The sequence below is a fragment of the Rhea americana genome, unplaced genomic scaffold (assembly GCF_003343005.1).
Source record: "Rhea americana isolate MKP2758 unplaced genomic scaffold, rheAme1 scaffold_11, whole genome shotgun sequence".
Lineage (NCBI taxonomy): Eukaryota > Metazoa > Chordata > Aves > Rheiformes > Rheidae > Rhea > Rhea americana.
The window spans coordinates 7,181,031-7,207,951 of NW_028185150.1; the positions used below are offsets into that span (position 1 = coordinate 7,181,031).

A 26,921-nucleotide genomic window follows, 5' to 3' on the forward strand; every position below is an offset into this window, starting at 1 on the left:
CCACTCACTGCTTATTTTTGCTGGAATTAGTCTGACATTTCCCACAGAATCCTGTGCTTAAAGGTGTTTATATGCTATGTTTCAGTATTTTCAAATGCTGTCAGATTTCTGTTTTAATTTTGCATCATTCTTTTAAATCATTTTGGGAGAAAAAAACCAAAAATCTTAGATATACAAAAACACTTCTAAAAATACGCTATGGCTTAAAATGTAAGCTTTCAAATTGCCATCATTATGGCAGTAGGGGAAAATATAGTAGTATTACTTCATAGGAAATGGACCAGTTTTTGGAAAGATAACTTCCCTAAACTTCTTTGGGACAGATTTAGTTTTATAAAGTAAGATTTAAATTGGAATTTTTTAAATTTCACAAACGAGCCAAAAACCTACAGACTTAGATTAAAAGAATAGTTAAGGAAAAAAAAAAAAAGTTTAAGGTTAGAAAGATACTGACACTGAGGTTATCTGTATGTGCATATTGTATGCACCCAACAGTCTAAGTATTTTCATGTTGCTCTGCTCTAAGCTCTCAAATCAAGGAACTTGTGAGGTGCTACATTTATTTCCCCTTCAGGGGTGTTGAGTGAAAGAAAGAAATGATCAAAATAGTTACGGAAAAGTTTTGACATACTTTCACTTATTCAGAAGATGTATATACAAAATAGGATCTTTTAAGAAAGATTGAGCTACTCCAGGTGGTTAATTGATTTTGTTATTTGTCAGATCAATGCAAAGCAATGTTATTTAAAGGATATATTTACACACAGTTTATTATGGATTAACAAATTATTCGTCTGATAGATTATTAGTTGACTATTACAGGTTATTGTAGACTAAAATTGTTTAGCAAGATGCCTAGAATAATCTGATAATTTTTACGATCATGTTTGTGTATATTTGCAGCACCAACACTCATGCACATAACATGCTTTTAACTACTAGAGTGACAATGACTGATTTTTTATAAACTATTTGTTAATATAATCACAATAGAAAGTCAGATCTGTTATTCAATCACTCAGGCAGCCTTTGCTAACATCACCTTTACGGCAGGCTGGCTATGACTGTCTATATCCAGAGAGGCTAATTTTGGGCTGCTGCTTACTATGAATAGTAATACATTTAAAAATAAAGATTCTTCTCTCTCTGAGTAATTTTATGACATTTTTCTCACCTGTCATATGTAGATCTATAAGGGTATACATATGCTTACAGAAAGTAAACTAAAATATTTCTTTAAAATAAGTTCAAGTTGTTAAAATGTCTCGGTCTTTTCTACAGTCATCATCTCAGCCTGGAAACTGTATCCTCTTTCTGTTTAAGAATTTAACTTGAAACAGATATATTCATCTGTAATCAAATTTTAGAAGCAGATGAAGACAAGTATCCACTTTCAGTGGATTCCACAATTGGGAACATAAGGCTACTCTCTCACAATTAGATCTGCTAGGATTAAAAAAAATGCAAGAGTTTTAGATTTTTAGGAAACATCTCTAAGTTACTAAATGCACAGAAAAAAAGATCTACCTTTAATTGGTGAAACAAGGTGAGCGAAAGCAGTTGGAGTAGGGCTTCCATCTGGCAGAACCAAAACCAGCCATCACAAACAAAAAAAGAGTAAGTGTATCAAAGGAAATTTTCAGTATTCATTTTTTTTTTCTTTTATCCCAGAAGGTGCAGCTGACTCATACTCTACATACTGAGCTGACTGCATTGGGAGCCAGGAAATGTGCAGCCGGTTGGTGACTAGTGGTTGGGGCTGAGAGCACTGGAAGCAGCTGGCAAGAGACACCTATCTGTCCCCTTCACAGCAGTCTTTAGTGCTGCAGCCTACTAAATTAGTGAGCTGGTGTTTTGAGCAGAGTAGAGTGCCCTCTCAAGCCATGCTCCTACAGATGCTTGCACCAACTGCTCTCCTCAGAGCAGCTCTTCTCTGCAGGGTTGCCCTGACTGCCTGTCAGTGGGAGAATGTAACCCATGAGCAATCGCCAAGAACCCAAACTGATTCAACTGTCCCATTCAGCCAGGCTCATCCGCACTGAAGTATTCAGGAGAGATCTCCTAAACTTCTTGAGGTGAAATATACCAAAAATGAACTTAAAAGTTAGGCATATGCATCTATTTTTTAAAATGCCTTTTGGATTTGGTTATCACAGTTAATTTTGTGAAGCACTGTAGATCTCAGCTGGAGCTCAACCCAAGCATGAAAAATTTACTTGGAGGAGAATAACATGAACAGTAAGGCACAGTGTTGAGTGTAGCAACCACCAATTTTGAATATGGASAGCTTGTCCCCAAGGACTATCCATATTAGCACAAAATGATCTGTCTTCACCTAAAGGCATGTCAGGCTGATGAGCTTCAAATATCACACAGGTCAGCCAACTGTGTGGTCGATGGCAGCAGTTATCTTCTTTAAAGCTGCACGTTTTTCCTCTTGAATTTGCAGTAAATCTTCRGGAATCTCACTCTAAACAGGCATAAATCCCAATGCAAGAGCATTAATGAAACTGGTGCCAAATATACACACTTCTAATCATTGGTCACTTAGGTCTGAAAAGGGGTCTCTGATTCAGGTAAGGACAATAGGGGAGAGTGACTGTTCTGCACAAAATCAAATTCATTCTTGCCACAACTCAATGTAATAAGTGCTATTATAGTAAGGTTGAGCTGGGCTTCATTTTTGTAAAGCTAGAAAAAGATCCACTCRTCCTCATCACAGTATCTAGGGCAAATTTATTTTGAAAAGCAAAAATTCTGGGTGTTCTTCCTCTCCTCTGTTTTACACAGCTCCTCTTTCAATCAATACAAAACTCATAATCTGAGACACTTAGCTGGATCCTAGATTTGTCTTTATCCATTTATCTTCACTCTCTTTTCAACTGTGAAAAAATATTTCTAACTTTTAATTATGGATGCCAACTTTCCACCACAATTCAACTTCAAGTATTGAATTCTAAAAGCCAATACAAACCTATTCTGAACATCTCCCTGATTAATTTTTCACTAGTGTCAGTTCCCAAATGAAGGCATGTGTCATTCTAGATCTCAGATATATTGCACTTCATTCCTTTTCCACATTTATCTTTGAGCATCTTCTAGGATTGATTTTAGAGTTAAACAGAGAACGGTGTCAGTGACATATACTCATTTACTCACGGGCACACAAACCTGGTTTAGATCTTTCCTGTTGAGCTAGGAAAATTAACAGTAACTTTTCCTCTTTTATATAAAAAATTGCTTATTGGTTTGTTTTTGATGCTATGTCTTCAGTATCCCCACAGCTCCTCACTCTATCTAATGCTAATACTAACAGAATTTTACAAAAGAAGTATTACTCTTTGCTTATCCTGGTTSTAATAAGGTCACTACAGGGTAATCAGAATACAGAAATCAAAATAATCTCCTATAAAAGAAACAGTTTCCTCTATTTCTGATCATCTAAAATTTTTATGAAGTAGTCTGGGAAGTAAGATTAGATGAGAATATCTCACTTTTGATAAGAGTTTTCCAAAGTGAAGGACATTATTAAAATGTACCGGTTATCAAAGATTTTATTACAGAAAATAAGATGGTATTGAAAATACTTCCTTTTGTTGCTGAACAGAGGTATTATTAATGTCAGTGCCATGTAAGTAGAGGAAGCTAGTGGCCTGGAAACTTGCCACCACGTGGTTAAAAAATTTTAGTTACGCAGTTTGAATGGCAGCAGCTGCTTTAAATTTAAAGGGCAAGATCTAAACAAGCCGTGACTTTGGTGGGAGACAAACAAACTCCAGGTTTGCCTCTTCYATCCTCTTTCTATTTAACTGCTCCTCCATGGCCCCCTGTATTGAGTGTCTGCTAGAATAGATCTTGGTATGTCTCAAACTACTCTGAAACATATGCTGCCAAACCCAATGACCGATTGTTTTTAAAAGAGGTATACTGTTCCCCTTTGGACTTAACTGCAGTCATTTTGACTGACTAAGCCTCATCTTCACACCAGCCAGCACTTTCCAAGACTGTATTTTCCTGTTGCAGTACATCCAATGTAATCATGTTTAGTACTTTCCAAACAACAAAGCAGATGTTCCCTGTAATGCAGTTTTTGAAGAATGCACATGAGGCTCAAGCCAGTGACAGTGTAATCCACCAAATGCCTGCAAAGGAATCCACACCGCCTCTGACTAACAAGTTTTCTTACTGAAGTCATTTTAGGGGATGCCAACATTAAGAACAAAATATGCAGAAAAAAGGCCAGATATTGCCTGTGAGACCTACTCGTCAATGCACCACAAACTATACAATGACTCTTCCAGAACTGGTGGAGAAGAACTGCACATGTGTAAAATATACCTTTTTGCACTTCAAGACTTTTTACCAGCAAACTGTTTTGAATTAAACCCAGATGAGTAATGGTAAAGCAATGAGGTTTTCCCTGGGTTCAGTAAAAACAGCTGGTATTRCTGCTATTAATCATGTACGTGTGCACTGAAAGGTCTTGTATGTCTGAGAAAAGCGTCTCAGTCAGGTAGTAGCAATGAACAGCAGCCTCTGGGACCTTTGCCTGAAGAAAAAAAAGAAAAAAAGCCCAGACCATTTGCTGCCAAGACATCCCTACATGCTGTTTGAACTTGAATGCCTTTATTTGGATGCCCTCAGGATTAATACTTTAAAAATTAAGTGCCTAAAAATCAAAAAAAATTCTCATATTAGTGATTAATAACTCTCCCACTGAAGAACCTATTTGTTTTTCATATTATGGCATGATGCTGAAAAATATACATCCAGCAACACTCAGTGTACTAATTCCAAGACCACTATCTTACAGTTAAGATTTCCTACAGAAAGTCTAAATAAAACAAATTTTGAAATATTGTTTTGAAAATTGTTGTGCTCATGTGTTCACTTTATCCTAAGAAAGGGCTTGTGAATGCTGTAGTATATCTCACACCTAGATTTTTGCAAAATTCATTTATTTCTTTGTATTACTACCCCAGAACTGCAAGCTGGCATCAGCCAAACATAACTGTCAAGTCCACAAGTCCCTTGCAAAGGGAAGGAATTCCTGGTGTGACCATATGAGTATTTACTCTTTCATGAATAATTTGTTTTTGGAAAATGGCAGAACATTAAATTGACATTAAAAGACATTTCAGGTTTCTTATTTTTCTGGGTATCCTTCTACTAGTACATGGTAAGAAGCAACTGAACATCTCATATTTTAATAGCTACATTTACTTTTCTCTCTACCACCGGCACAGAAAACAATTACTTTTTAAGGAATAGGCCTTACAAAGAGACTGATTGAATTAAACTTTCTACCTTTTCCACATWCCAGTCATCACCAGAGGTGAACTGTGAATACTGGAATCTCTTTATCTCCCACTTGCTGTGAGTCAACTACATGACATGAAAGGCTAGAGCCAGAAGTTAGCTGTGTTAAGACCACTGGGTTTACACGAGCTTGTTTTGTTTGGATACCTAGTGGAGGACTTTTAGATTTCTTCATTTTGAAGCATGGAAGAGCTGCTGCATGAAAACAGAACAGAAAACTAAAGAAGGATTCCTTCAGAGAGAAAAACAAAAGCCTGATTCATAACTGTTTAGAGGGTAGATGTCTGCCTGTGGTTAGCACTGGGTAAGTTCTTTGTTCTGTGCAGCAGGAAGGTAGGTAGATGTGTGCATACATGTGTTTTATCTACAAGGCACTGAAGACACTGGTAATGAAATACAGGWTATCTCCTAAAAGGGCAAAAATTCCAGAAAAACTTTCTCTGTATTTAAGATGCTAATGTCTCTGGCTTGAAGAATATTTTCAGAATATATTCCCTTTCTTTGAAATTAACCTTATCTCTAATGAAAATGTGAGTTTACAACTCACAACGGAATACATTTGAGCCCTCCCTGTCTCTGTAACAGGACCTTCTTCTTCAGAGGAGAGGCAGGTCCTGCCACCATCGGGGGGTAGGTAGGCATGCTAGTCTCCAGGGCTAGTCAGCTAGTATCACCAAGTCTGGCTAGAGGAATGTGGATGGTCAGGCAGGCCAGTCCTGCTTCATTAAACAGTTTGAAGACTAGTGAAGGCTTGAGCTGGAAGGCAGAAGAGTCATCACAACATAGATAGGACACATGTAGCTTTTYGTGCCACTGAGACATACTGAACTAATGTCAACTTTTGGGTGGAAGCCCACTCAGTGCCCAGCAGAACTGCAATCATCTAAACCTACTAGTCACCATGGCAAAAACATTTCTTATTGTACGACGTCCTCTGCAGGAAAGAAGAGTTGTCTAGCCAACCGGAGAACTATGGAAGCACTGCTTATCTCTGTAACTATTTACATATTTGGAACTAGAATGGAGTTTGAGAAAGTCTCCCATCAACTGTAAATCTTGATTGTTGATTTAGCATTACATATCCAAGAAAGATTGCTGATGGTTTCTTCAAACATTTCTTACACTCCACCAAGGAAATAGGAATACCATTGGGCAGTTTTTCAATTTGCTGAGGACAAATGCTAACGATATACCTCATCTCTAAGGCCTAAAATTGTATTAATGTTTGAAATGCATTGGATAAAGTGATGCTTGTCTGAATCCAATTTGGAAAAAAAAAAGAAACTCCATGTGATCTCAGCTTCCCTAAGAACATAATGTAGAGGTGATAGCAGATGGGAAAAAGGACTGATCTTTCTTAGTGACTAATGTTAAGAGGGGCCTGACAACATCCTACACCAACTATTTATCACAGATACGCGGGATGCAGGAGATTGATGACTTAAAAAAAAATTAATAGGCAGTTTGTAGATGGAGCCTTTCATTTCAAAGTGCCATATGAAACTTTTTCAAGAGCTCTCTTTTCAGCACTGCAACTTTTCAGCACTCYTCTATTGTGAGTCTTTCATGGCCTGAACATACTATTTCAATACAAAATGGAAAAAAAAAAGGATCAGGAAATCAGTGACATCAGGAATCATTCCTATATTCAGAAAGCTTAAAGAAAGTAATTATAGAGGATTACTATTCCGTCTGATTTTTATTACTAGTGGACAAAGGCATTAGAGAGGAGGGGAATGAAAAATAAGTACCAGTAGTATGAAGAAACACATTTCCATTAAGCTTCAGTTTCCTTCTGTGATACTCAGCCTGACATTATTTTCTTTGTACTTCCCAGCCTTCTAATAATTGGTGAGCCACAGAAGACTATCAAAACTGACTAAAACTGACATCTCAGTTTTGAAGCTGATGACCTTCCACAGCTTATTCTTTTCCTGATAGAGATGATTAYCTTTCAGTTCCTTTGTTCCATTTTCCCCATCTCTCTCAGAAAAATAATTTGGACCCTCTGTCTGCAGTGAACCTATTGTAATGATGGGACTACTCTTTGCTGATGCTGTAATGTCAGTGCAGGCTTTCCACATTGACCGGACTGTGAAGTTGCACTGTCATACTATACCTGTTGGCCAATAGCTGTGACCTAGTTCCTGAAGGAGAGGTTAGGTAAATTGCCAAGTCTCCACGTCGAGGGTGAGTAATAGTGACACGCACAACCACATGCTCCAAGTAGATCACGTGGTGGTTGGGGTTATCTGAGCAGCCAGTGGCTTTGTAAATTGAACGGACAACGCTGTCAGGTCGTATTGTTCTATAATACAAGCATATAAAAGCAACATCAACTTTTTTTGCTTGTCCTGTAAAATAAGACAACCAAATCACTTTTGCTTAATTGTGAATGTCACTGTTGTACAATTACTTCTGAGAAGTCAGCAGCCTATAATCCTTAGTTTTAGCATTTATTTCCTAGCTGAAACTATCACCATAGGGTAATTACTTTACTGCAGTCACTGTCAATTATCTGGCTTTCAATTAAGGGCTCTACTGACATATACACATGGTAAAAGAGGACAGTGAAAAACTGTTATAGCAATAAGCCTTTGGGGCAGATCATTTTTTGTGGATTAGTGGCTAACTGAGAATTGTTGGGATTGTCATGGGATCACAGCTGGTCATTAAGTTCCAGGAAATGCCTGGCATATCCATAGACCTTGCTTAAGTAATAGCAAGTATTACACACTAACTGTTGCAAATAGTGGACAAACAGTATTTGACTCAGCTCGTTTAAAYTGGCACAGCCTTCTTGCAGACTGTAGCCTTTCAAGTATATCTATTAAATAAAAATGTTCCTCAGTGGTTTTAAGGCTTTGGAAATGTGCCTTATGACTGATACGCACAGAACGTGCATGCTGAATTTTACTCTGACACCTGGTCTATGGAGACCCTACTTGAGCATACAGAAGGTCATTTAGTCTTAGCCTCTGAGCTRGAGACCTTTCTGAGATGGTCAGTAGGGAGATAATACAAAGTAAGATTTTAAGGAAAAGACACTGGAGTTTGTACTCATCTTACAAGTTGACTGCAGTGCACTCAACTAGAAATTCTTGTTCCTCTATGCATCACCYCTACCAATCAATATCCAGCCTGACTTATTTCACGCCTGCAAGTTTTGGGGTATTCTTTAAATTAGGGTTTTTTTCCAAGAATATGGGAAACAGTCTTTACAGACCAATGACCTGACATCTCTGAAGGTGAGTGATCCCCAGTGTAGCTTTTAAAATTAAACACAATGCAAGGGAGGGGTAAATTGTACCCAATTTCTTTCCAAAAGTTTATGCCAGCAAGAGTTTTGGCAGCGAGTATTACTTGATTTGCCGATCCGTGTTCTCCACACACACATGCTGTGGAGGGACTGTTGTCCACTTTTCTGCTTCTATCACCATTGCTTCAGCATCCATCAGTCCAAATCCATAGAGGTGGCTCACTGCAATGTACAAACACAATGGTTGCCGTTATAGCATAAAATTTGCCTTCTGTCATAAAGTAATGCTAGAGTCTCATCCTAATGACAATTGCTTCTTTCTACTTAGTTTCTCTGGCTCAAAAATCTCCTTGCCACAAACAATAAAGACTGTATCTAATTTGTTCACTGAATCTGTTCATTGTATTATTACAGAAGCAGCTGATGACCAGCATGGATAACACTGCTTTACCATGAGGAGGGTGGAGCAGAACTGCGGGGCGCATAGTTGCTTCTGGTTGCCTTTTGTCTGCTTGCCTTAATTCAGTCTACTCCTCTTATATAGCACAATGCTGGAAGGTATGAAGCATCACTGAATAATTATTTATTATTCAAATAATACACACACACACACACACACACACACAAATACACACACCAATATTGAAGGCAACTGAATCACTGGACTTATGAAGGAGCAGACTGTGTGATTTATAACTGCTGTACTGTTTTCACTTCCATGAGTGTAAGCAGCATGTGGATACTTTCCTACTCTTATATGCAGTATGTTTCTCACTAACCAGGCAGCCAGCTAGATCCTACATCTCCCTAAATGTGTCTGCATGAGAAGAGAGAAAAACCACAGCTTTTGACATCTAAGGCTTTTAAGGTACTCTGTTTTTTACGCAGAAAATGTGTTGGAAAGACTGTTTTCTCTATTTCCTTTGCACATCTGCAGATGAAGGATGCTGATGGTGGCATGGAGAGAGCCGTGTCTCGGCTGGACAGTGGGACCTTGTTCAGCTGTGTGCCTAGTGACCTCCAGTATTACCTCCTGCTGGCATTGCACAGGCAGTGCTACTGAGCAGCCACTCCTGGAGGTCAGCATCCCTTTACCACTCACTGCTGGATATTATAACTATGGATACCTTACTTACCCCTACTTGTCTGCCACGCTATGGGCAGTGAGCTGTCACCTTACTCATAATTTAACTTCATACCTAAATGTCTTCTGCTCGAAGAAGTTCTAGAAGGTTTTAAAGCATCACCTTTCCTAGGATACATGTGAAGGAAAGACTGAACTTCTGAATATATAATATGCAATCAACATTAGATATCTTCAACAGATTTGTCGCAATGTTATCTAACTTTCTGATAACTTCAAGAGTACGTAAGTTGTCTCAAGCATTTCAGTAGCTCACAAAGGGTAAAAGGATAACGGCTTTGAATTTCCGCTTAAAGATTAATATGAAATGTGTAGTTTGTAAAGGGATTAGTAATAAGCAACCTTAAAAACAGACTCAAAGTTTCACTTACTGATCTGCAAATTAACTGTGTGTTTTTGGTGGCTGTTCCAATCAAAACAGAAACTTGCAAATGGATGTTGATGAACTAGAAAGAGCTGTTAGCCATGTGGTTTTATTGTGACAAGTCTATGCCCTCGCTAAAATCCTAAGGGGAAAGATGAAAGGAAAAAGCTCTGGAGGGAGGAGTTTAGAACACATATAACACTTTATCAGTAAATCAGTTTAACTAGCTATCATAGAGGTTGCTACCAGAAAACCCTCAGAAAAACATTAATGCTATTTTAATCGGTAATACAATAAGGCATGGTGTAAGTCTCTCCAACTGCACTTTGCAGAGGGTTTGTGAAAGCAGCCTCTATTCATTGTCAAACCAGAATTCAGAGGATTCCATCCAAAAAAACCCTAGCCTTGACAAAGAAGTAACATTTCAAAGCATAAAAATAATCAGTGCTTAAGGAGCCTATCTTCCAAGTATGGCAATATCTAACACTGTCTAAAACTGCCAACTCATGAGGGCACTTCAACGGAAAATCCTGCAAGGCATAATGACTGTGTAATGGACTAGGTTTCTTCCCATCTTCTTCCGCTTCAGCCCCAAATTCAAGTGCACATAACATGGAAACGTTCATTTGGAGAAAACAGCTCTCAGGCCAAATGAGGCAGGTACTGTATTCGGAAAAAAAAAACAAAAGGACTAGCGTATATAATTAAATTCAGCCCTCCTTCAGACTTCCGGATCCTCTTTAATGTATTCTACAAATAAATAAATAAATAAATAAAATAAAAAGGACAGAGAAAGAGAGTTCTATGTGGACGGGGGCAGGCAGACGAAGAGCAAGGAGGGCTTAGATAGAGAAACTCTTCATTCTGTAAAGTGGGCCCTTGTGATAGGAAGCTCCCATGTCATCCTGCAAAAACAGCATCTTCTGATCAGAACATGTTTACTTGCAGTCATCCATCTAGTCTTACACTGCAACCAGAGCTCTGGCATTTAAAACTTTTGTTAATAATCATTGTGTCTGCTGTAAAGAACAGCGGGAGGAATGACAGCATAAACTTCCATCATCAGTAACAGTCACTAGGTATAGAATTATTTTTTAACAATGAAGGATTAAATTTGCATGAATGGAAAAATCTGTAGAGCTAACCCATGGAAAATGGATGGCTTAGTGCTCTGCATATCCACTGTAAGATGTTATGTGTTCAATCCATCCTTTGAGCTGGAAGTAGAACCAAATGTCTCTCTAGTTCACCTTCACTCACGAAGAAATAAGGGCAGAAAAGCTTCTGCCAATTCTATCAAGGTAGGCAGTATGGCTCTCAGTGAAACCTAAATGTCTTTTAAACAACTTGACACTAGAAAATTCCTGCTTTGATATGTACATTAAAAAATACAAAGAATAATGTCTACAGAGTGAACTTTCTACCATTCCTACCTCCCAAACCACTTTGAAAAGAGAGATGTATTCAGTTCTCATGTAGAAGAAAAGTTTACAACCCCAAGTTATGGGGTCATGTTAATTGTCTGTGACAACTATGACATTTAATGCTTAAACTCTCTTACATGGAGAGCAGAGGTGGGAGTAAGACGTTCTGCACCTGCTTTCTTTTTTTTTTAAACACTTGAAAAATAAGTACATTTTTCCCTTGAAAGGCATTCCCACTCAAATCAAAACATCCTACCACTCAGGGGTGCTCCTAAAGCTTTCCACGTGGAAAACCTCCAGACAGCTGACATTTGGCTGTCTGCAGTGTTTGCACTTCAAAGCCCTTGATCCAGTGGGGTGGCTAGCAGCTGCAGGTACAGAGACAGGCCCATCATTTTCAAAGACTAAATAACAGCAATTTGAGAAACCATTACTGAGTTAACAATAGTTGCTACCCTGCATCTCAGAGAAGAAAACAGATTTTGTCTCCTACTGCCTTCAAATTGTGCCCCTTCATCTATTTGTTCTGCTGTGGGCTCTATGCTGAATGGAAGAAAAGATCTCAGCAGCGCACATACTGGCCAAAAGTATCTTCCAGTGAATATCTAGAACTGCCACTCATTTGTATGCTACTGGTACTGAGCTCACTTCTGCTAAAACAAACAGAAAAGCAATATTTGAAAGATACTAATGATTTGCAGAGTGACATAAGGCAACTGCAAAGTGCAAAATGCTCCAGGACCCCCAGAACCCTGCTTGCACAGGTCTCTGCATTACCACCGCTCTGAACTAGCTCTGTGCTCCACCACTAGAAATCCCTGAGCATGTTTGAGGGGGTGTTGGACACCCTTTCAGGGATTGAGGAGAACCTAATATTGCTGCAACATAAGCTGAGGGCTAAGGGACAGCCTGTTGCTGTTGCTGAGCTGAAGGGCTGCAAATAGCAACCTCCTGCGGCTCACAGCATCTGTGGGCAGAACCACCCTTAAATCCTCCCTCTGCCCAAGCAGCAATATGAACTGACCCACTCCTATTTCTGCAAAGTTGCAGGCAGATGCAGAGGTTTACAGACAAAGGACAAGCTCTAGAGAAAAGCTTGCCTCCTGTAATGCAAGGTAAATACTGAGTTGTAGCTGATCCCTTTACTCTTCTTATCATTACAGAAAATAACATTTCTAGAGGCCAAAGTCTATCTATCCCTAGAGCAGTTCCTCTATAAGCCCATCATGAAATCAAGGCCTTCTCAGCTGCTGTATGGACTTCCCCAGCTTTTCTTTTAATCCCTTTGCTTTTGTCTGAAACTCATATTGAAAATTCAGTAATTTTCTTATTTATACACAAACAGGATGTAAAGCTACCAGCAAATCTAAAGATGGAATATATATCCCACTTGACTTGATGAAGGGAAATACAAACTGCTAGTATTGATAATCATAACACCAAAACATGCAGATTCCAGAAAAACTGGGCCCAAATGCTGAAAACACGGCATTCCCAGTGCCCCAGTGCAGCTAAACTCACTTTGTTATGCTGCAGTTTTCATTTCCTGCCATCAGGATGCCTCATCAATACTTAAATGCTAAACTTCCCTTGCTATGCTCATCTGACAAAAAACACTGCAGGCAATTCTCTTCCCTCCCATATTCTGGGGTGTTTCACTTTCTGTACCCTAAAAGCTGCACTGGAAATACAAATATTGCCTGGTATCTGTTACAATTTTGTCTGCACGTAACAAATACTAAAGCAGTAGGAGAGACAAACTATGATAATTTCAGTGTTTCATATCAGGAATACACAATTGTGCTAAACTAGATTCAGCTGTTTGCTATGCAAATTGGTATGGCTGTCCATTTATGTTATTTTAGGATTTTGCTCCACTCTAATCCAAAATGAGAGCTACAAAATAAGAGTCTGAAATGCCCCTTATATTTTGGTTCTCTAATATGCTGCTTAGCAAGACTGGAAGACATGCAACTAACAATTTTTCTTTGGATTTTTGGATTGATCTTCTGTTATTCTATTCTATAACTCAATTTTGTCTGTATATGTGTGTGTGTGTGCGTGTGGAGAGAAAGGAAGGTATTTCTCTGGGAAGTTTTTAATGGTTACATAGTCAACTGCACCAAAGGACTTAAAATATATCACTCTGTTAAGTATTTGAGTCTAAGCTTGTTTCCACAAATGTATTAGCACTACACACAGTTATCAGGGAGAGGAGGTAATGTGTAAATGTACCTAGTACTATGGTCACAGCAAATAGGACCTTTTTTTACACCTGATTATGGAATGAATACAGTACTCTTTATTGCTCAGTTTGACTATGTTTCAAATCCTGGATTTTGTATGCTGATGTCATACAATGTGCTGGCAACTGTGTACTTGCCAACAAAGACTCCAAAATATCTGTCTTTTAACAGCAGTGAAAAGCTTTTCCTTCTACTCTGTTTGCTTCCCTGTCCTTCTCAAAAGGAATTTCAGTATTTCTTCTTATACAACTATAGTCAATACTTATTTCAGTTTTATTTGAAGGATTTCAAATATCTTAAAAAGAAAAAATCTTAAGACTCAATGATTTCTATCCTGCAACTACTTCAATCCACCCCACACCAATATTTCTTTTACATTTGACAGTTCATTTGCAAATACAGAGCTCTAACTCTGTATTACTTTTTGTCATTTACATGGTATATCAAAACGCTTCTAATTACAAATAGGAACTCCAATTGTTTAAAGAAAATTAAAGGACAAAAAAAGGAATAATGTTACAATGACACACTGCTTAGACTATTTTCATTTTGCTTTGTAATTTTTTCACTAAGAGAACTTTGAGCTGTAATGACACTTTATCTTGATTCAGCCATATCCTTAATCCCAAACTCCCCTGTTTTGTGCCAACCTGTGACCAGTTATCTATGACAAGGGGATGCGATTTCTGAAACATGTAACTGCAGTAGAAGCCAATAACGTGCAAGAACTTTCTTTTTTATTCTTTATTGTAAAGCTAACTCCCTCATGTTTTTTAGATTAAGAGCAATATATGATTTTTATATTTTTGGACAGAACTAAAGCACGAATTTTTCTATTCAAAGTCAAAGCATACAACAAACTCAGTCCTCCCTCCCCACATAGTTCCAAGTATCTCTGAAGACTCAGTAGGGACGGAAAAAAATGTGATCTTACTCTTACATTGCACCAGAGAATGACTTAAGGGACAGAAAGTTGCCCAATAAATCTGTTATAAAAGTGGCTATTACAAAGGTTCACAATAAGAAACTGAGGGAATTCTATTTCCAGAAATGTGCTAACAAAACACTTTAAACATTGTTTTTACGAGACTTCCAGCTGTGTTTAGGTCAATTACCAATACTTGGGTCAGTACAATAATTTCTCCAGTATGATAGTAACATGGATTTACCAGACAAAGTATCTGCCCCAAAAAATCATCTCTCTGGATTTTGTAGCATTCCTGTCTAACTAAAAGCTCCTATTCCTTGAAAATAAAATACAGATATCCAAGGAACACTGCTGGGTCAGCTAACAGCAACTACACATCCATCAGCTGGTGTAGGTTGTGAATCATTTCTGCATGCAGTGCTGACATTGCATCACCTTCTATGGAAGACTCTGTATCCATGTAAAAATATCTAAAACCCATCACGTTAAGATACAGGAAATGAAAATAAAGATTACATTTGCATTTTCATCCTGGCAATAATGATCTTTTTTTCAGGAGCTTAAAACACATATGCTGCTTAAGTAGAGAGAGATATTGGTTGACTAAGAGCAAAAGGTTCTTTAGAGTTGTCAGAATCAGACTGAGCTAGTAATGACAGCAAGTCCYACCCAAATACTCTCCTCTGTAAGAAGGGTTAACAGCGCCATGGTAGAGCTCGTTAGTCTTGGGATTCATCCACCCATGGTCCGTGGTCACCTCTGAACACCTGTGCGTACTCAGCATGGCCACGCCAAGTCCCCCACTTCCCACAGCAAGTCTGTTATCGGCACCCAGTTTAGCTGCAAAGCTAGATTGCATACATGCAAACCAGGTTAATATAGTCCTCAGAGCGCATAGGATCTAATGTGCCCTACATGCAGGTACATTTCCATCAGCACCACTGAAAGCATCGGTGTGCTTTGCTAAAAAAGCCTCAGATGACTGAGCTACCTCTGCTGCTGAAGGAGCAAGATTGTGATAGAAACTGAAAACCTGACTACCACTTGCTGGTGATTGTGAAGACAGACAAGCTGCTGCTTCTCTTGTGTTTCTGCAATGGGATTTGGCTGTAAATCATAAAGACTACTAAACACATTCATTTATGTCACTTAAAATGAGCCAGTTTATGTGAATGGAATAAATCCAAGGATTACGTGTATTTAAAAGGGGATTAAAATTTGGTGAAATAAAGTTGGCGAAGGCTCATCCACCATAATGGAAGCTATAGTTAAACTAATTGATAGTAACTTTATGCTGTATTTTACCAAAAAGCACAAAGATTCATTGCAAAACATCACAGTTTGCATTTTTCTCTAATCAGAACAAGTCATTTGGTAACTGCACCATAGACTTTTAATAAAAATGTACTAATTTCCTTTTTAGGAGCAAATTTTTCTTTTTTAGGAGCAAATTTACCCTCAGAGGTGCATTTAGGATTTCCCAATAACTTAGAAGCAGCCAAATGCACTAGTCATTTTATTCTATCAAATGATAAAAACACCTTTTGGCAAGCTCCTGTCTGCTAGGTTTCATCCCAGAGCAGATGATGACAGATGAGTTAAGGAACTGTAAGAGGAGACGCTGACAGATCGTTAGCAGGAGACACAAAGATACCATTTCTGTGCTGTCAGGTGTATCAGATACACAGTACTGAACATCCTTCTTGCTCCGTCTTGCACAATGGCTGTGTCTGTTCAGAGCTGCCGATGCTCTGGAGGGATATTCACACTCAAGTTAATTTCTGATGACTACAGAGCTGCAACAGATTTCAGCAGAGGAAGTATATACACAAATATGGCCACAGTTGTAATTAAGTGTTTTGCAAATAATTTAATTCTAATGACAGTAATTTTTAGAATCAAAATTACAGCAATCCCTGCCCAAAGGACAGGAAATACTAATTAACTAAATAGGCTTCACATATCYCAGTAATGCTATATCATAGATACGAATCAGTAACCTGAGGCAAAAYGAAGCTCAACAATTGGCCAGGATCACACAGATGGTTGGACAAGTAACACTGGTGATAGACCTTATGGACGAATTTCTGCATCCACTCCTACGGTTCTGCATGAGTTGATTTTTCCAGAGGGAAGTAGCAATACAGTTCTACACATCTTCAGGCATCTAACTGCTCTGAATTGTCCTATGGAGGCATTTATCATTCCCATTTATTAAACAGAAAGTGAAGCTTCCTAGATGCTGTAGGTACTACTAAGACACTCAAAATGCCTAAAATACTGCATAGTAGATGGGGTGAACTGCCTCCAAACTGGCCTGAATTTCAGCCCTGCTAAGCAGACACGTTCTTATAACAACAACAACATAAAAAAGTCAATGTTGTAATTACTGCATTAGAACAATGCAACAGCAACAAAAAACTTTCGTGTTCCCAAAAGCAAATGCTGGTGGTTTAAAAAGACACAATTACCCCCTGCACAAACATTCATGAGGCATTTGCTATGGATGTATATAGGAGTGTCTAAGTATTTGCCCATAGCATTTCTCACAAGTGCATTACGCCGTCAGTTAGAAGATAAAGGTCATGCCACTGCATTATAACTTTTAAAGCTTTTCTTCTTAAATGGGGTATTTCTCTCTATATAAAGCATTCTGTTTTGCAGAACTATTTTATACTGCAGAACAGTTTATCTTTCACTTTTCATTTCCGTGATCCTGGTATTTCTTTGCTTAACACCTTGAACTGGAAATCTACATTTCACATTAAGTGGTAAATTCTGAGGTTATGAGTTCACAGCGGAAGACTGTTTCTCCACTCTCCCTCATCCTCACCCCCTTCCCTCCCATACTTTCTTGCAGACTTTAGCAAAATGTCTAAGCTGGGCTTGTTAAAATAAAAATATCAAAGATTATCATTCACGTGGTTTGTGTACTAGTATGTTGCCAGTCCACCCGGTAATGTCTGGGAAAACTARGAATTGCAGAATATAGCAACTGTGCACAGCTTTCCATCTAGGACAGACAGACACAAATCTGCCAGTGGTTCAGCCAAGGCACTATCTTCTTCAATTCTTTGTCTACCGTTCTGATCATAAATTAATGGTGATTCTCAGCACTGTTATAATAGAAATGTAACCTGAATTTAGCCTTTGTCTACTGTTTTAGAATCACTTAATTTGCATTGTAAAATACTGTACATACTGGAAAAAAAATGTGTGAATTAGGCTTACAATACATGACTGTAGGAAAGCAATAAACTGTGGCACAAAATATCAGTCTATTTCTCTTTAGGTATCTGAGCATAAGTATGAAGTTTCTCCTTAGACTCCATTTTAAATTCACAACTCCATTCCTTGCTTTTTTAGAGTGAGTAGGGAACAGTGCTGCAGAGCTGATGAATAACGAGACACTCTGACAATGAAGAGTTTGAGCCTGGGAGAAGTAATGAGATACCTCTCTGGCTTCTCTGAGCCATTCCCTCTTCTCCTTTGTACATCTCCATCTCTGGAACTATACAGATATTTCTCATTTGATGTGTCTTTCAACCAAAAGCAAAGTTGGGTAGATATCATTTTGTGCTAGGGAAAAGAAAAATAACCCCAACAACAATGATTTAGACTGCAGAATCCAATATATTTTCCATCTACCTTCCCCAAATCCCAAGGAGATTTTTCAGGTCTCGCTCAAGGCTAGCAGAGTTCAGATACTAGGCAATTTGTATGGGTTTAATATATGAAACACTGAAGAATTCCTAATGCAATTTTAATACTTTATTATGAAACATTATTCACAGCTGCCAGCTGGGAAAGGAAACAAGAACCATCCAGAAAGGCTGCAATGACCAGGAAATAAAAAGCTGCAATCACTTTACACTTTCTGCTAAAAAAATACATGTTTACGTCCCTTGTCCTCAACTATCTTCATTTCCAAATCCCACCTCCTGTATTTTCTCTAATTATAGCAATGATCTCTGCAATAAGCAATGATAAAGGTGATGGTATTGACCTTGTGAGTCCTATGATAATTAACCATGGTTGTGAGATTCCTGGGGATACATACCTTTTCCTACCACACGTATTCTCTCAGTGCTGGGGAGGGASATAGTGACATTTCTGCTCACTGTTAGACTTGCTATTAATTTTAGCCAGTTTGCTTCCTTGCTTTCCTGGTGCTAAACTGAATGCTGCTCTGTGCTCAAAGATCTTCCAATCAAGGGCTACGATGTGAGMAGTCTTCAGATGAAACATCAATCCAGCTTATACAAGATGAATGCTGAGCTATGTAAGTGATGCCAACATCTCTTTAAGACTTTAAATTCATATAGGTTGAAGACATGGTCACATGCAATGTAAAGTATGTCTAGAACGTCTTTCCAAAAATGTATTTCTTTTTTCCAGATCGTTGCTCTTAGCTGCAGATGCAAGATTCTGGTCTGTGGGGCTCACATTTGGAAATGACATTTTATGTATTTATATCTTGATAAATGCAATTCCCATAATCTTAAAAGCCTGAGACTTACTGTCTGGTGAACAGGACTCTAGAACCTGGATTCTCCTGATGTATTATTACATAAGTAGATGAGAGTATGACACTACCGAGGCTGCAGCCTTTTGCAAGAATTAGCATATTTGGAAGCAAAATCTGTTTCAACAGGATTATCAAGCAGGTGTGAAGCCACAGAAATAGCCCTGTGTCATGGTCTGGCAGAGAATGCAATGGCCTGTTGACAGCAGGTGGCCAGGGGACGTGGCATTAGGGGTATTACTGGTGAGAAAATGCTGTCTGGAATCAACAGAATATGGAGAGAGCAAGAGAAACAAGTCACCCATGAGACTCAAGTTTGTTTTTGCTTATGTTTCTCAGTAGGTTGAACCTGGAAGACACTGACAGCACTCAAATTTGTTTTCCTGAAAATACCAGCTTCATTTTTCAGTCACAAAAATATTTTAAGTCTAGCTGGCACAGGATACAGTTTGCTCACCTCTTACAAAAGAAAGACCAATGTAGTTTCATGTGACTKCTGACAGGTAACCAATTACCCATAAACGGGTTCTTCCAACGGCCAGGCTCAAAGTCCACAGCCATGCACCATGTCTATGGGCTGCAGGGGTGGGTAGGACTTGATATTGGCTCTTAGTGCCAATGAAACCCTAAGATTGGAATTTGAAAGGTGTTATGATGTATGTATAGCTTTGGCTGACAGCTCATTTTCTAGAGTGTTTATCATTTTCAAGAGTCTTACTCCAGCTTCTAGCAATGATTTCGTAATAAAATTTAAAAACATTATTTAAAATATGCAGCATGGTTTAGCTTACTTATCTTCTCTGAAATGTATATGTAGCTGTGCAGATTCTCAAAATAGTCTCTGCATTTGTGCCTGGCTACAGATTGCCTTACAGCAATTTAATCTGACCAATCATAGGAACAGAGATACTCTCATTTCTTCATCTTTCCCAGAATTGGTAATGCTCTGCTTACAACAACAGTAATCATCAGTTCTATTAAACACTTTGATAAAACAATTATATTCACAGGCCATTAAACATTAAGCTGAAGATGAAACATTAAAACAGCTCTCCTACTGTAGCCATGTGATACTTTGTCTAATCTAAATGGATGAGATCTAGCTTTGTTAGTCTATTATTTGTTATTATTTGTTAGTCCCTTACAAGCCACATCACTCTCAGTTTCTGTAGGAAGATTACCTCCACTGGGCCTAGAAATGGCCTGACATGGAAAGGAAGTGCTATTTTTGATTTCTTTTTATCTTTCATAGACATTTTATTTCACTGTCTTAGGTGTTATTATCTATACTTCGGAGCCAGGAAGAGCAAAGTATGTTCTCGAAAATCAAAATGCAAATTAATGGTATCCCTTCCCTCCCAGCGGTCTGTTTCCCCAGAGAACTTTCCTTGACAGTATGCGGAGCCTCAGTTACATACAAAGAATTGTTCAGATGATTTGATCTTTGTTCTTAAAACTGCAGTACTTCATTTGGTTTCATCTGCTGTAGAAACTAGTTGACATGAAGGCTTTTTACGAATGCAGGGGAAAGCTCTATCGCTGACCAAAGGACTGGCAGAACAAAGAGCTGTTGCATACTGATCTGCCATAGCAGACAGAGAGTAACAGTTCTGGTATCTTCACAAAAAGAGGAGAGATGTTCTGTAGTTTTTCTCCATATTATTCTCCATATTTAATTACAAAAAAAAAAAAAAACTCTGATTTTGAAGTGAAGTTGAGCATAACGTACCTCTTGACTAGTGGAAAGTTTTATGTACCACTGACTAGACCAAAAAGTAAGTATTTAAGGCTTTGTCTTTGAGAGTACCAGACAGCAAGTTCCTATGTAAAGATACAGAAAACAGCCAGAAACTACTGGCTGACAATGAAACAATAACTAAAAAAACTAACAAGAAAAAATTCTTGCCCATTCCTGGTCTTACTCTGTTGATATACTTTTAATGAAAGCTGCTTATTTGCCAGAAAACAAAACAAACAGCTGCCTTTGCTTTGGTAAATCACTGATTGGCTCAAGTGCTTTTCATGAATTAATCTTTTTTTTTTATTATTAATGCAAGACATAAAAGATGGAGATCTTACAACCAATAATGACATATGTGAGCTCCTTCTGTAAGTGTTCTGCAAGGGAGAAACATTGTAAGTGACTATAGCAAGGCTTGGTGTTGCCATGCAGCCCAGTAAAACAGCCCACTGAAAAGGTACCCACTTTCAACTAGCAGGTTTTGCTGACCCTTTGCGGAGCGAGAGGTTCTTCCAAGTTTTTGTTGTTTTCACCCTTTCAGTTCTCATTTCTAAAGGAGTTAGTCTATCTTTCTCTTTCTCTTCATTTTTTTCTTTGCTCCTCAGCACGTATGGAAGAAAGGGAGATTGTTTCTTGTGACCCTCTCTGCTTAATTTTAAAGACAATCTTCCCCCTTCTTTCCTTGCTATGGACATGCCTTGGAAGAAATATGGATCTTACCATCAACAAAATTATGATATAATTCCTTAAGGAACTCAGTCTGACAGAGTAATTCATTTATGAAAAACTGTACTTTAATTGTTACTCTTGGCAACAGTGAAGGATAATAGTGTAATATTATACTAAATATTGCCACGTGCAATAGTAAAATACTGTTTCAGTCTCGCCAGCAGTGGTGTGCAAACCCCCTTTTCAGTTCAGGTTTAGATGTTGTGATTTAATCTAAATCTTTTGCTTCTCCTTCTTCCAAAACCAACAGAGGTTTAAAGAGAGTTGGATTTTTATTGGAACCATTTGCTCAGCCTAAGTTGCCAAAATAATTTAGTTAAAACTCATGCTTTTATTTGGGTTAAAGTTGATTCCTGAGCTCCACAGAGGTCGAGGCATTTTTCGTTTGTCTTTTTCTTTTTCAGTCCACCATGGAGACTGCAGCAGAGTTCTGCCAGGTCAGGTTGTGTTTCCTGACTTCCAGTCCCACAGTTGAGCTTATCTATGTTCATGATTTTGCACAAGTGGAGGAGAAACCTTTCTCGTCTCTTTTTCTTGCTATCTATTTGCTACAACAAATGTTAAAACCTGTGGCTCCCAGGATTCAGATTAAGCTAGCTGCAGTGGCAAAACAACACAAATCCTGCTGCCAATGCTGCTACTGCTGGGATATCAGTGTGACTTCTCCTCTCCTAATGAGTGACAGCTGCTGTGAAATGCATCATAGGGTGTCTGCCTCTCTTGGGAAACAAGTGGAAAAACACAAAAAGACAGAATTTTGAAAGTGAGCTGAGGAAAAGAAAATCCCTCTATTTTATGCTACTTAAAAGACTATTTGAATTTCAGATAACTCCAATAAAATGATAATACAGTCACAATCTCCTGACCATACTTTTTAAATCCTGGGGTATGTTTCATAATAACAAATATTGTAATGCTATCATAAGTAAGGAAGTATCTATTTCTTACTGTATGTGTTTTTGCATATAGGTTTGCGCTTTTTGTAGACTGTATAAAACCAGCCTTGTGAATGTCAAAACCTTCACATGGTGAGGGGCTTGGAGTCAAATGCCCATTTCTAAATCTATCCTCTGTAGTTTGGGTCTTGTTTGGATCCAAAAATGATTTTTTTTTTGTTTTGGTTTCTATTCACTTGCAGCAGAAGTGTCACAGGTCAGAATGATATATTAAAGATGCTCTGTAGAAACAGTGCCTTGATCTGGAATAGATTAAAGTTAGGTTTCAGTTTTAAAGTGAAACCAGGGAAAATATTTGATGGTTCTTACATGTTATATTCTGCTCCCAAGAGATTCTCACACAAAAGACTTCAAATCAATACTTATTCTGATCTTAAAACAGTACTGCAGTCTTGGATAGAAATCTCATGAAAAGAGAACCAGAACTAAGCCATTCCCTTTTTTTTAGATACAATCCAGACAGAAAGCAGTGTGAGTTTAGTGAATGGGACTCAGAAGTCAACCTACATTGAAACAGAATATTGTATGAATTCAAGGTCCAGTTTCATCCACCTTGAAAATATGTCTTATCTAGTGCTACAATTGTTTATTTCTGCTTGCATTACAAAAGATACAGCCTAAAAAGGTAATTTCAATGTGCACTGATAGGACTTATCCTTTTTTCCTTTTCTGACTCACGGTGCAAGAGTGCAATATATTGTACATCTTRAGGTTATATATTGTCTGCCAGAATTTTGTCTAGATTAGTGGTTTGCCACTAGTTTGACAAAATTTAAGAAAACTTTATTATGGGTGATTGAAGAGTATTATTTAAACCCCATTAGAATCCTGACTGATAGCTCAATATTTTATCATTTTAAATCAGATAGAAACTTTAAATATTAAAAATGTAGGAAGAGTCATATAAAGTAGAAATTTGAAAATACTATTTTGTCATTTTTAATCAAAGTGGGTAACAATCCTAAATAAGACCATGGGCTGAATCTGATAACCACTACAGCTTCAACTCTAGGCTATTCTATCAGTATACTAGCTATACAAGCTACACTAGCTATACACGAAAAAATTTAAAGACACTTGATTTACTTAGTTTTCTTCCAGCAGTGCACAAAGTAGGGCTGGAAGGGACTACCAGTATTTGGACAACACATTTGGTAGCTGCCGTTTTCGTTTTTAGTTATTTTAAGAGCTCTTCTTTAACAAAGAGAGGACAGGCTCCTGTTGTTAATGAAAGACTCAAGGCTAAGCATAACACAGGGTCAAACAACCTACTTGAAATTATTTTCTCTTCAAAAATGACAACAGTCCTTTTGCCTCTGATGGCAAAGAAGAAAGGAAGCTCACCCTTATAACCAGCCGCATTGGTTTTCCAGTCGTTAGCATTCAGATGTCCTGCACGTGAAGTCCTTACAATAATATGCTGTATGTCTCTCCAGGTCAGAAATGGACTATGAAAAAGGGGAAAGATAAAGTAACAAATCAGACATATTCTATAGGAATGGAGGGATAAAAGGTAATGTGAATTAAAAAAATATCCAAACCAAAACAATCCTAGCTTCTCTTCCCTATGCTCCATTCAAAATAAAGTTCTAAATTTACAGACTTACTATATGCAGCTATTTATATAGCTCTGAGGTTTGCATTAAGTAGACTATAAAGATACATAAGAAGTGTTCCATTGTATGAAACTTTTAACACTTTGCTAAGCCAAGGAAGATAAAGAAATACATTTCACCCAGAGGTAATTCATATGACCACCAACCACTACACCTGGTTACCTACCCTGACCACAGGGAAAAGAAAGTACAATGATGGCTCACTAAAAATTTCAAATGTTTCTGTTGTTATTCACTTGCCTATTATCATGGGCCCTGAAATTCACTGTGGCTCTGCTGGTATTTTTTAAAAAGCCCAAATTGCCAAAAATGAATTACACAGCAAGTGTATGATAACACAGAGGTAAATTACTTTAATGGAGTCCTAATAACCGGTCCACTGGGAGAATGAAAGATGATGCTGTTTGCATCCTCACTAAAAAAATATTACTCATTTATCTTTGTTTTGAATGAGAAGTCACTTGTGCTGGCAGACAATTGACTTCTTCCAGGTGCTCATGCTTAGAGCACAAAGATGAATACTCAGGCCTTGCTCTCCTATCTCATTGTCCTCTTCAGTTTCTCTGCCCTCCACCTTGCAGGTGGAAGCTGTGTGGGGAAGTAGGGCCGTAGGGAACATCAACGCATGAATGATTTGAATAGGTTACCTTCTGAGGTGAGGGGGACATTGCCATCACAGGAAGTGACCCTACACTACAGTGACACATTGTCTGGTAAGCAGAAATTTCTATGAGAAATAGTTTTGGGAAGCAGCCATGGGAAAAAACAAAACTTCCAGAAATATTCTTCTACAAGATCTCCTGTCATTGGAAAACACAGATAATCTCACTCATCTCCCTGTTGTATGTGCATAGCTGAATGTTGTGCGGGTTGCCTCCCTGCCCTGCCAGTGTTTCATATCTTCCAGAATTTGTTTTCTCAAAATTTTATATCTTCTTGGAAATAACAGAATGATCAGTGCCGTATGGTGCTTAACTATGGAAGTATAATCTTTACCTGTGAGCTGACATCAAGCTAGTGGGAAAACTAAATGAATACATGTGATAGTACAAAGAGATGAGTACTTTTTCTTTCAAGCTGCATAAATGCAGGTTTTTAGATGACAAATTTCACCTTTCACAAACTGGAACTTTAGGAGAAACCAGTAAGGACACAGAAGTTACTGCCACCTGTATTCAACCTGTTCCTAGAAAAACTTGCCTCTTTCTTATCCCTAGTGGACTTACAGACATATATTGATGGGTATTAACCAAAAGGAGTTTACCTGTCTGGGTGAAACTACAGCAAATGAAAAACAGTTACATTTCAAAACTGTGGTCTAAAATTCTATATAAACTTGGGATTTGTAAAGAACATTCACTCATGTAACTGATTTTTGCACATTTTACTTTTCAATAGCCACAGTCCACCAGCTTGAAATCCAACAGAATTGCTAAAAATGTCAGACTTCTTTTATGCAAGTAGGTTATACAGGACAGTACAAAGCAGAGTACCGCACTGTTTTACTACACGTTTTTATTGCTTCCTTTGCAGTAGTACCATTTTATTTCTCAGTGTATCCTTTCCTTCACAGAACATTACCCTGGAGGGATGTGGGGTCCATGCTAAGCTGACGTAAACTAGCACCGTTCTAGCTACAGCTGGGATATCACAGGAAACAGAGCTGGAATAACCTGAAGAAGGATAATGATTTATAAGTGAATCTCTTATTCATTGCAAACAGATATTTTTGTAATTTCTTCCTAACTGTATCACTTTGTAACTATTTAACTTCTCCTCTACGTCTGTGAGCACACGGTATGATGGTACTCCCATGTATAAATTATCATTTAAGGGGAGGTGAGAGAGCTGATGCCTACTGGCCTTGAACTTTTATTAAAACATTAATATGCTCGAAGATAGATTTTTTTTCCTTTAAGGTGAAATCTCTCACACTAGACAGTTGGACAACAACTGTTTATCCAGTTGAGCTGATAAAAAAACAACTGCAAAAAAAAGGAAATGTCATGGAATATAATGAGCATTAAGGGCTTATAAGACAGAGTGTGCTTAGACAGTCACATATCGTGCTTCAAGAAAAGAAAATCTGTAGCATTTTATACTAGCTCAGGAATTTCATTGGGAGTCTGTGTAGAGTCTTGGGACAAGAAATTTCAGGCCTTCAAGAAGATCTCTAGGAATCCCAAGAGTTTCATTCTTTATAATCTGGAAATTAAACAATCTGTTGCTTCATAGAGCAAACTGTCCAGGCTCCTGGTGAAAAATATGGTACTAAAATCACAGAATCACAGAATCACAGAATGGTTGACGTTGGAAGGGACCTCTGGAGATGATCTAGTCCAACCCCCCACTGCTCAAGCAGGGTCACCTAGAGCATGTTAGACAGAGTTGCATCCAGGCGGGCCTTGAGTATCTCCAGAGAAGGAGACTCCACAACCTCTCTGGACAACCTGTGCCAGTGCTCCGTCACTCTCACAGGGAAGAAATTCCCCCTCACGGTCAGGCAGAACTTCCTGTGCTTCAATTTCTGCCCAYTGCCTCTTGTCCTGTCACACGGGACAACTGAAAAGAGTTTGTCCCCGTCCCCTTGACACCCTCCCTTCAGGTACTTGTACACATTGATCAGATCCCCCCTCAGTCTTCTCTTCCCCGGGCTGAAGAGGCCCAGCT

The 26,921-nt window shown here is 38.3% G+C and overlaps 1 protein-coding gene across 1 annotated transcript in view; it reads right to left on the reverse strand.

Annotated features, from left to right (window-relative positions):
• The window catches only part of PCSK5 (proprotein convertase subtilisin/kexin type 5), a 248,905-nt gene that overhangs the window by 78,727 nt on the left and 143,257 nt on the right, over positions 1-26,921 (reverse strand). The window contains exons 10-12 of the mRNA XM_085313604.1: positions 23,980-24,083; positions 8,683-8,800; positions 7,439-7,627 (exon numbers count right to left, since the gene is read on the reverse strand). Coding sequence (XP_085169730.1) covers positions 7,439-7,627; positions 8,683-8,800; positions 23,980-24,083 — 411 coding nt within the window. The remainder of the gene's footprint in view (positions 1-7,438; positions 7,628-8,682; positions 8,801-23,979; positions 24,084-26,921) is intronic.